We start from the raw sequence: 12197 nt of genomic DNA on the forward strand, positions 1-12197 counted from the left end.
TATGTCCTGTTTGTAGACATACTTTCACAATATAAGATTTATTATCAGATCATTCATCAAAAGGATTTATGTGATAACCTGTAGCAACAGTTTGATTTTTGAGGAAGTTAGTATACTTCAAACACTCCTGTTTTGCTTTAAAAATGATCAAATGTTGTAGCTGACTAGCAGAAATCTGATGACCTACTTTTGCAAAATGGGAAAGCAGATTCTCTACAAAATACCATCCAGATCAATGGTAAATGAAACTTTAGCTTTAGGCATATTGCATTTTTTTACAGTTAATACATTCATAGTTATTCAACCTGTGTTTCTGATAAAAATAGAGGTTAGCATGTTTTAAAAGTTTCAGAGTATTTTAGAATATGGTTTATTTTTATTTTTTTTTGTTCCTTCTTGTTTAACAATTGGGACCTACATGTGAAATCCCGATCACTCATTAGGGGGTACAAATGTAAAAAGGTAACTGACTTCAGGATATAAAAAGATACTAACTCTAGATTTTCTCTGATCAATGAAATAGCCTCCTTCCGTGATGAATTATACTGATATGAATAAAAATGTAGAAAGCACATTTGGCATTAAATTTTAAAATGCAGTAGCTCTCACCTCCCTGTTCACACAACTGCTGTGCTAAGGCATCCTTGAATATAACTTGGCCTCTGTGGGTAGCTGTAGCCCTGGAAATAGAAAGAGACAACAATAAATAATGTGGCAAACTTATTTACATACATGGATGGTCAAATCAAAGATGAGCTTCTAGTTTTTTACCTCCTCCCCAGTCCTCCTTTTGGAAGAATAACTTGTTTATTTTTATTTTGCTTTACTTAATTTTATTTACTTTATTTTGCTTTACCTGAACCAAAATGATTCATCTAGTAGTAAAAAGGCACCACAATGTGCTATTCACAAGCACAGAGCTCAGCAGAGGACATTAGATTTTAGGTCACCACCTGGATAAGACTAAGCATGTTACAAAATTGATGTGCTTTGCCTGAGAAGGGCTGTTGTGGAAGGTAAGAGGAACATAGGAGAGATGTTCACAAAGCAACCCCTGTAAAATCGCTATCAGTTGATCCAGGGAACAATAGTTATATTAGTTCTGGAGAAAGTGACATTTATTTGCAGTAATGTATCTGCCAGAACAAAAAGGAATAAATGTAAAATTCAGTCTTTTAGATGCAATGGGTTCACAAGGCAAAGCCCACCTAGAGCTGCCATCGTATTGATGTCCATCAGTAAAAAAGCTCCTTCCTCAGGAGCTTTAATTTGCCTTTTGATCATGCATGTAAGTCCCATTGACACTAACTGGAGTTACACATGCGTATCGACCTTGTCATCTTGGTAGATATAATAGAAAATGTCCATATACGTTGCAGATATTAGGGATTTTATATCAGTGTTGTAAACCTGGGGCTATATCATGCTCTCATTGACTTTAATGGAAAAACTCTAGCTAATGTTGATAATGGGCTCAGAGGGCATGTCTACACTGCATCTGTGTTTGAACTTCTCTGCCTGGGTCCACAGACATGTGCTAGTGAGGCTCATGCTAGTGCGCTAAATATAGCTGTGTACACAGTGAGGCTTGGGCTGGAACTCCGGCTCTCAGCTGCAAGGACTAGTTTGCAGAACTGGGGCTATAATGTATAATTTTATTTGTTTTGAAAAATAATGTCTAAAATGTCCTTTTCCCCCATAAAAGCAACACATATTGTATTTAGGACAAATGCATTTCATTCTGTTCATCTTAGTCACAACGGCATGTTTATGAAGTGAACTGATCAATAGAATTTAAAAAACTAAATTTAATTAATAAGCTAAATTGTTTTCATCAAGCTTTGAAGAGGATTGGCCACAGTATTTGATCACTAAAAAGGCAAATTGGTTAGGAGTCATCAGTGTTTGATCATTAGAAAAACAGAGTAGCACCCTCAGTTTCTTTGTCTAGACCAGCTGGGGAAAGAAAATCCTTGGCTCCTTTAAGGAATGCATCCTTCCTTCTCCCCTTATGGGCTGGAAGAAGGTAAGAGGGGAGCTATGTGGCTGATTCTGATTGGTTGGACAGAAGGGTGCAGCATAAGCCTATTTGCTTCCATGCAACAATTATAAAGCCTTCCACCTTCCCAAATGTGCCACTGTGTGCTGGAAAGAAAAGCCCCTCCCCAGCACTTCTTCCCTTTGAATTAGAGCAGGGCTGAGTTTTCAGGTCTTGCTGTGGGCTTCCTGCTGGTTGCCTTTTGAGGGCTGGGAAGGAGTGTTTCCTTCACTACCAAACAGGTCAGGCTGGGTACATTTTTTCATCTTCCTCTCAGCAGCCCAGGGAGCCAATGGGTAGCTTAGGTTATAAAATTCATTTTGTCACAACTTGTCAGGTGCCCAATGCAGTTAATTGTTCAGTAGGAGGGTCCAATTCCCTGATAAACCAGAACTGGAAGCGGATTAGGAGAAGGCATCACCTAAAGAAGGTGGGGAATGGGGTTGGGCTCCTAATATCTGATACAGCGAGGAGAAAGCCCCCTTTTCCATCCCCTTTAGCTCTTTATGAGGGGAGAACGGTGGGCTCCCAGCACTGGTACTAATGGGATGGGGGGGGCGGGCTGAGAGCAGGCCTTCACCAGGTGGAACAGATTACAAAAGAGGGATGATCTGCACTGGATGAGAGTTATTGCTGAATAGTTCCCAGATGTGTTAATAAAGCTGCAGCTTAATGAAACCACATCCCTGGTGTCTTGTCTGTCTTCCTGCAGTGTCTGGAACAATAAGTGTGAGCTGTATAACACATTTTTAAAATGCAAATGCAATGAAAAAATAAGTCCCAAGAAATCTTCATGTGGACACTCTTTTAGGATTTCAAACACTTTTTACAGTTGTGTGAAATATGGCATAACTTATAACATTTCTATTTTAGCACATGCTGTCTGTGTTATTGTGACCCAGTGGCCATGTAGTATAAAAGAAAAGAAGGAGAAGAAGAAGAAGAAGAAATACATTATTTTGGCACATGAAGACAGCAAAGAATTCTGAAAACTTTACAGACTCCTTTAAAAACCGGAGCTAAAATACAGCGAGCTTTCAAAATTCTTAAAGCACCATCCTGTGTACAGAACTCACACATTGTTTTTAAGTGCTCACAGTTCTGAGCTTATGGATATTCAAGGAGATTATTTATTATTTCTATTACATTTATACACTTACTCTCACAGTGAAAAATGGGTACAGAGGTTAGAATGCTACCAAAAAAAATATTCTCCAAAATGGAGAACATATACTCTGCAATCCATAGGCGCAATTGGCCAGCCTTCTTGAAAGGACCAGATATAGTGAATGCAGTCAACAGACTAAATACCAGAACATTCCAAAGCCAGCTGTTACTAAAAATCCAAAATAAAGAGATGTTACTTATATAGTTAGTTGTGTGTTGTATATGTGACAAAATCAGGCTCCTTGTGCTCCTGTGCACACGTAGGAAAATGCCACAAGAGAAGTGGGGCAGACATTTTCCCTCTTGATTCTGTTCCTCAATCAAGCCAACACATGGAGAGGCCTCTTCACAGATCCAAAACATAAGCACATGGCAAGGTTGGAGTAGGAGTTCACCTCTACAGTTAGAGGGATTTTTCCCTGACATTTGAATGCAAACACAGGGGGCTGGGTACTGGAGATAGTGATGGATGCATATGAGTGCGAGACAGAGAGAAGCTGCTGAAATATCACAGACACAGACAGAGAAAACAGCAAGGAAGCCCAAGAGACTGCCAAAGGAACACTAATAAAAAAGAAAAAGCTAAGAGGCTTTTTGGGTAGCACATTGGCTAAAAAGAATCTTGAAACTGTGAGCAAAGAAACTGTCTCCTATTGTTTGATTCTTACTATGTTCAGGGAAACAGGACTTTTATCTATATTCTTTGTAAATAAACAGGATTGCATCAAAGAAATACCTGGCTCCACCATTTATTTCTTTCCTTAATGGAAACAACCCACAAGACCCTGAAAATTGGCTAAGTGTACAGTTCAAAAGGGATATCAGAGCCACTGAGGGACATTCTGGGGTAGATTTTCAGAAAGCCTTTGACAAGGTCCCTCACCAAAGGCTATTAAGCAAAAAGTAAGCTGTCATGGGATAAGAGGGAAGGTTCTCTCATGGATTGGTAACTGGTTAAAAGATAGGAAACAAAGGGAAGGAATAAATGGTCAGTTTTCAGAATGGAGGGAGGTAAATAGTGGTGTCCTCCAGGGGTCTGTATTGGGTCCAGTCCTATTCAATATATTCATAAATGATCTGACAAAAGGGGTAAACAGTGAGGTAGCAAAATCTGCAGATGATACAAAACTACTCAAGATAGTTAAGTCTCAGGCGGACTGTGAAGAGCTACAAAAGGATCTCTCAAAAGTGGGTGACTGGGCAACAAAATGGCAGATGAAATTTAATGTTGATAAATGGAAAGTAATGCGCACTGGAAAACATAATCCCAACTACACATATAATATAGAGACAGTCTATATTAGCTGTTACCACTCAAGAAAGAGATCTGGGAGTCATTGTGGATAGTTCTCTGAAAACATCCACTCAATGTGCAGCAGCACTCAGAAAAGCTAACAGATTCTTAGGAATCATTAGGAAAGGAATTGATAATAAGACAGAAAATATCATATTTCCTCTATATAAATCCATGGTACAGCCATATCTTGAATACTGTATGCAGTTCTGGTCACCCCATCTCAAAACAATATATATTAGCATTGGAAAAAGCACACTGAAGGGGAATAAAAGAGATTAAGGGTGTGGAACAGCTTCCATATGAGGAGAGATTAAAAAGACTGGGACTTTTCAGCTTTGAAAAGAGATGACTGAGTGGTGATCTGATAGATATCTAATAAATCATGACTCGTGTGGAGAAAATGAATAAGGAAGTTTTATTTACCCTTTCATATAACACAAGAACTATGGGGCACCCAATGAATTTAATAGGCAGCACATTTAAAACAAACAAAAGGAAGTACTTCTTCACACAACACACAGTCAGCCTGTGGAACTTGTTGCTGGGGGATGCTGTGAAGGCCAAAACCGTAATGGGGTTCAAAAAAGAATTACCATATATACTCGATCATAAGCCGGTTCGTATATAAGCCAACCCCACCCCAAGATGGATAAGTAAAAATGGAAAATTTTTATAACCTGTTCATAAGCCAACCCTATAATTAGGGGTCAGCAAACTTTGGCTCCTGGGCCATCAGGATAAGCCGCTGGCGGACTGAGATGGTTTGTTTACCTCGAGCATCTGCAGGCACGGCGGTAAACCTAAGTAAACAAAGTGTTCCGGTGTGCCAGCTGCTTACCCTGACGGGCTGGGACAGCAACTTGTGGGGAAATGTTTTTGGGGGGAGAAGCTGGGAGCCAGGGGAGTAACCCTTGTGACCATCCCACATGACCCCACCCCTAGCCCGGGACCCCCACACTCTCCCCATCCCATCCCTTCCCACCTTATCTAGGGAGGGCTAGGGTAGGATGTCTCTGGCCTGGCTGGAGCTGCTCTAGCAGGCTAGGCAGCACGGCCGCAGCCTGCTCCGGCAGGCCAGACCGGGCAACACGGCCACAGCATGTTCCAGTGGGCTGCAGCCTATCAGTCCCGGAGCTGTGTCTCACCTCTCTCTCTCTACACTCGTTCATAAGACGACCCCCTTCTCTGATGCTTCCCTTTTTTACTAAAAGAATCGGCTTATGAACAAGTATATACAGTAGATAAATTTATGGAGGATAGGTACATCAGTGATTATTAGTCAAGATGGCCAGGGATGCAAACCCATGTTCTGGGTGTCCATAAGCCTCTGACTGCCAGATGCTGGGATCACAGAGGATGGATCACTTGATAATTTCCCTGTTCTTGTTCATTCCCTACAAAGCATCTGGGATTGGCCACTGTCAGAAGACACAATACTGGCGTAGATTATCTTTGAAAACTCATGGCGATCGGGGGAGGTCCCAGATGACTGGAAAAAGGCTAATGTAGTGCCCATCTTTAAAAAAGGGAAGAAGGATGATCCGGGGAACTACAGGCCAGTCAGCCTCACCCAGTCCCTGGAAAAATCATGGAGCAGGTCCTCAAGGAATCAATTCTGAAGCACTTAGAGGAGAGGAAAGTGATCAGGAACAGTCAGCACGGATTCACCAAGGGCAAGTCATGCCTGACTAACCTAATACCTTCTATGAGGAGATAACTGGGTCTGTGGATGAGAGGAAAGCAGTGGAAAGCCTGACTTTAGCAAAGCTTTTGATACAGTCTCCCACAGTATTCTTGCCAGCGAGTTAAAGAAGTATGGGCTGGATGAATGGACTATAAGGTGGATAGAAAGCTGGCTAGATCGTCGGGCTCAATGGGTAGTGATCAACTGTTCCATGTCTAGTTGGCAGCCGGTTTCAAGCGGAGTGCCCCAAAGGTCAGCCCTGGGGCCAGTTTTGTTCAATATCTTCATTAATGATCTGGAGGATGGCATGGACTGCGCTCTCAGCAAGTTTGCAGATGACACTAAACTGGGAGGAGTGGTAGATACGCTGGAGGGTAGGGATAGCATACAGAGGGACCTAGACAAATTAGAGGACTGGGCCAAAAGAAACCTGATGAGGTTCAACAAGGACAAGTGCAGAGTCCTGCACTTAGGACGGAAGAATTCCATTCACTGTTACAGACTAGGGACCAAATGGCTAGGAAGCAGTTCTGCAGAAAAGGACCTAGGGGTTACAGTGGACGAGAAGCTGGATATGAGTCAACAGTGTGCCCGTGTTGCCAAGAAGGCTAACGGCATTTTGGGCTGTATAAGTAGGGGCATTGCCAGCAGATCGAAGGACGTGATCATTCCTCTCTATTCAACATTGGTGAGGCCTCATCTGGAGTACTGTGTCCCGTTTGGGGCCCCACACTACAAGAAGGATGTGGAAAAATTGGAAAGAGTCCAGGGGAGGGCAACAAAAATGATTAGGGGGCTGGAGCACATGACTTATGAGGAGAGGCTGAGGGAACTGGGATTGTTTAGTCTGCAGAAGAGAAGAATGAGGGGGGATTTGATAGCTGCATTCAACTACTTGAAAGGGGGTTCCAAAGAGGATGGATCTAGACTATTCTCAGTGGTACCAGATGACAGAACAAGGAGTAATGGTCTCAAGTTGCAGTGGGGGAGGTTTAGGTTGGATATTAGGAAAAACTTTTTCACTAGGAGGGTAGTGAAGCACTGGAATGGGTTACCTAGGGAAGTGGTGGAATCTCCTTCCTTAGAGGTTTTTAAGGTCAGGCTTGATAAAGCCCTGGCTGGGATGATTTAGTTGGGAATTGGTCCTGCTTTGAGCAGGGGGTTGGACTAGATGACCTCCAGAGGTCCCTTCCAACCCTGATTTTCTATGATTCTATGATTGGTCTGACCCAGTGTGGCCATTCTTCTGTTCTTCTCTTCCCTATTTATGCATCTCAAGATCACATTTGCTCTTTTGTCCACAGTGTCAAATTTGTTAGTCTTTAAGGTGCCACAAGTACTCCTGTTCTTTTTGCGGATACAGACTAACACGGCTGCTACTCTGAAAAGTGTCACACTGGGAGCTCATGTTCAGCTGATTATCCACCATGAACTCTAGCTTTTTTTCAGAGTCAGGATAGAGTCCCCCATCCTGTAAGTATGGCGTATATTTTTTGTTCCTAGTTGTATATATTTACATTTGGTGATATTAAAGTGCATATTGTTTCATTGTGCCCAGTTTACCAAGTGAGCCACATTGCTCTGTATCAGAGATCTATCATCTACATTATTTGCCACTGCCCCAATTTTGTCATCTGCAAACTTTATCAGTGACGATTTTATGTTTTTTTCCACGTCATTGATAAAAATGTTAAATATTGTAGGGGCAAGAACCTATCCCTGTGGGACCTAACTGGAAACACACCCACTCAGTGATGATTCACCATTCATAAGTACATTTTGAGACTCAGCTAGTCAGTTAGCTAGTTTTTAATTCATTTAATATGTGGCATGTTAATTTTATATTGTTCTAATTTGTGGTACCAAGTCAAACACCTTACAGAAGTCTAAGTATATTACATCAACACTATTGCCTTTATCAACCAAATTTGTGATCTCATCAAAAAAAGATATCAAGTTAGTTTGACAGGATCTATTTTCAATAAACTCATGTTGATTGCATTAATTACATTACCCTCCGTAATTCTTTATTAACTGAGCCCTATATAAGCCACTGCATTATCTTATCCAGGATTGATGTCAGGATGACAGGCCTATATTACCACATGTAATGGACATAGTTAAATCAGTTAAAAACTGTGTGTAGACCAGGTCTTGTCGAGATTATAGCTCATTAGGAACATGCTGAAGCATTTAGAGCCTTTCACCTGTTGATCATTAGTTTGAATGCTGCCCAATTCATTAGCAATTAAAAGTTGTTCCCATCTAATGGAAGTTTGGTAGCCCTAAATAAGATTAGCTTGGTGCATCCCAGTTCCAGCTCCCAGGTCACAAATTCACTACCATGTTTTGCACTAGACTGTACACTCTTTAGGACAGAGACTCTCTTTTATTGTGCATTTGTATTGTGCCTACCACAATGGCAATACTAAAGGTGACAATAGAGAATCAGGCCTGAGACTCTTTTGAAGTCAGGGATTGGTTGCAATGGCAGCTCTGTGTCACTTGTTTTTGCCTCCTGCCTGCATTTTATCAAGAAGGTATAGGAGGGGGTTACCAGATTGTATGGCACTTTGACTGACCCTCAGCCAGCACAATTCCTATAAGACTATGGCAAGTGGCATAATTTAGAGCAGCCCTAAGTTATGCCAGGAGTTATTTTGGTCCCTGACTGGACCAGGATCAGGGTTGACTGATTTAAATCACCAAGTGGAAAACCTTGATTCAAATAATTGATTTTAATCAACTTTTCTGTTTGTACTTTAGTTATTTTCTAAAGAAAGGCACATTTTCATTGGTTATGACCATTAAAACATGTTGACTTACAACAAAATAGAGCTTTTACACTAGATTTAGTACACCTTTTTGCTACCCAGGAGGGTAAAGTATAACTATGTATATTTATTTGAGCAATTATATAGCTTAATATTTTCAGCTTCTCATTAATTGTACATTTTTAGTATGTTGGAAAATGGTGAATGTTATATTGCTTATTTACTAGATAAACTTTTTGCTCATGATTTGTGTCAAACTGCATTAGGATGGTAACTGGAATTTAATTAAACACACAAAACAGCATATGAAATTTATTTTTATTAAACCGAACAACCCTAAATGTTTTGGATACAGAAATTTCTCTTATCAAAACATGATTTACATTTAAAACTACATGATTTATTAAAGGAACAAGAGGGCTTAACTGTATTCAGTGAATTAAAGTGATTAGTTTGGGTCAGCCAGGGAAAATTTTCAAATATGCCTAAGTAAAAGTGACTAGAGATTTACTTCCTATTCACCTAAGTGTCTTGAAAATGAGACAACGGTCTCCTAAGTTACTTAGGCTGATAAGTAATGGAATCATCACATACCAGCACTACACAACAATTTGGAGCAGAAAACAAAGATGAATGCCATATCTAACGGTGTATGTTTGTGAGAAAAATGATGGGTTCCCAGATTTTTCATGTTTAAAAAAGAAACATTTCTGAGAGATGTTCTAAATGAAATTGGCTCATTGAGAGTTGCCAAGTTAAAACCTGTGCTGCTTGGTAGATAAGAGAGAGAAGGAACATTTAGAACTTCATAATTAGGGCTAGTGGTATTTCATCGGAGAAGGGGAGGTAATGGATTCTGTGACATTTCTGGCCATTGTCAGGGTAAAAAAGGCATGTGTGCAGAGCTGCTGCTCTTGTTGCTTTACCAGAGGCTGAGGTAGGAAAGCAGTTCTGAAGAATAAGCAGCAGTGTTTTTTTCCACATCCACATTTATGCACTGCTGCAGGGCTGAACCTGAAGGCACTGGGATAGCACTGTTAAAAGGTTTTAAACTATTACTTACTTAAATTGTTCTAATCAGTTTCTACTTGAAGTTAAATTTAAGGCATTTTAAATATCAATTTGTGACTTTGGTCTCTCTCCCCCCCCCCCCCCGACTGTCTTTTTCATATGATTATCATGAAAAACCATCACTGTTAACAACATTCAGCTGAAATTGCAGAAGCAAATTTGGCAAGCAAAATGTAATTACCCCATATGGGAATTTGGTTAGGAAACTGGGATTAACCCCCTATTCATAAAGCTTGTCTAAAAGATGAAAATGGATTTGGGTAGGCATTAAAGCGGTCTATAAATATTTGATAGCTGCAAACATCAAGGACCAAATTGTGAAACCAAGAACCAACTCACGCATGGGAGCAGTCCCACTGAAGTCAGTGGGCCAAATTACAAATAAGATGTAAGATTGTGTGACTTAGTCTCCCTTGCATTTACTTAGACTTCTTTACACAAATAGAGTGGGTCCAAGTGAATGTAAGAGTGAATATGAATTACACCACTTTATGTATCACTTCTGAATTTGTCCGAGTGGGCTGACTCACTTGAATAAAGTTACTATAATTTGAACCCAGCGATAGAGAGATTTATTTGGTGTGATTCACAAAAGTATAACCCAGAGTAAATGAGAGGAAGTTAAGAAGGGGGAAATTTAAGCTGAATATCAAGAAAAACTTGATGGGAAGCAGTAAAAGCCCCCTTATTTGAGACTTATAAAACAAAATTAGACAAAATTCTAAAAATGGACTGGAGGGACCAATCCTACAATGCCAGATAGGTAGACTGAATGACCTTATAGGTCTTTTTCAGCTCTAACCTCTATGTTTATAAGATATTCCTATGAAAGCGGCATAGAAGCTTTCTTTTACGTCTCATCTGACAGGTGCTATCTTCAGCAGCTGTGTGCCCTAGTCTCATGCTGGGGCATTGGTTCAACAATATGGCAAAGGAAAGTGCACCACCTACTGAATCCTCAGCTACATTTTCTGAAGCAGTTATGTTTTCTCCCCTGCCCAGTTTTGTGCTGGAGCACATGACTGAGATATGGAGGTGTCCCAGCGTTCACTAGTTCTGCAGGTAAATTTCTTTTTATCATTACCTTTAGAAATAATTACACACAACACTCTTTTACCTAAATTACCACCAAGAAAGAAGAATAATTAAGTAGATGATGATTGGGCGGAATTCAAAGTTAGAGAGTCATATTCACAGACCTCCTAACAGTCCCAGGTTTTTGTCCTGCTTTGACCTCCAAAGCCTGCTGTCCTGGTTGAATCAGCTCCTGTCTTGCAAGGCTGGCTGGGCTCAGCTCCCTGCTCCAGGATTTGTTTCCTGCTCCCCCTTCTCCTTCCTCCCAGCCCTGCCTCCCTGAGAACCTTTCCTGGCCCCTCCTTGAGCCTGGCACATGCTCAGAATACTGGAGCTGAGCCCAGCCAGTCTGGCAGGAGAGAAGCCACAGGAGCCACCTCTGAGGGGTCAATGCGGGCAGGGGCGGCTCTAGAAATCAGGCTGCCCCAAGCAGCGCGGTGCGCTGCGCCGCCCTTCCCCGGTCCTGCGGCGGGTCCCCTCTTCCCGCGGCTCCGGTTAAGCTCCCGCAGGCATGACTGCGGCAGGTCAACCGGAGCCCGGGACGAGCGGACCTGCCGCAGGCATGCCTGCGGGAGCTCAACCGGAGCTGCGGGAAGAGGGGACCCGCCGCAGTCATGCCTGCGGCAGGTCCACTCGTCCCGGGGCTCCGGTGGACCTCCCGCAGGCATGATTGCGGCAGGTCCGCCAGCCCAGCCTCCCGCCCTCCCCGGCGACAGGGGACGCCCCCTACATTTTGCCGCCCTAGGCACCAGCTTGTTTTGCTGGTGCCTAGAGCCGCCCCTGAATGCGGGGTAGACTTTCTCTGCAAACCCCCCCGGCCACCCCCCCCGGCCTGCAGGGCGGGGTCCATCCTGCTTTAGCCACTGGGAATGTTGGGAGGTATGTATTCATCACTAATAAATCATCTGATATGTTACTTGAATCATCACAATGCTCATGCTTTCCTACATAGCTGCACTGAGGCCTTGATCCTGCAAAGTGCTGAAAATTGGACCTGTGTGAATAACTGATTTTTCTCTTTGGTGACTAAATTGAAATATATACAACAAGAACAAAAATAGGTTTGGATTTTTTTATTTTTCTAGCAAAACA

At 41.9% G+C, this 12197-nt stretch overlaps 1 protein-coding gene across 1 annotated transcript in view; it reads right to left on the minus strand.

Annotated features, from left to right (window-relative positions):
- Positions 1-12197, minus strand: part of RELN (reelin) — a 473567-nt gene that overhangs the window by 281283 nt on the left and 180087 nt on the right. Inside the window, exon 4 of the mRNA XM_045031243.1 lies at positions 610-680. Coding sequence (XP_044887178.1) covers positions 610-680 — 71 coding nt within the window. The remainder of the gene's footprint in view (positions 1-609; positions 681-12197) is intronic.

The sequence above is a fragment of the Mauremys mutica genome, chromosome 1 (genome assembly GCF_020497125.1).
Source record: "Mauremys mutica isolate MM-2020 ecotype Southern chromosome 1, ASM2049712v1, whole genome shotgun sequence".
Lineage (NCBI taxonomy): Eukaryota > Metazoa > Chordata > Testudines > Geoemydidae > Mauremys > Mauremys mutica.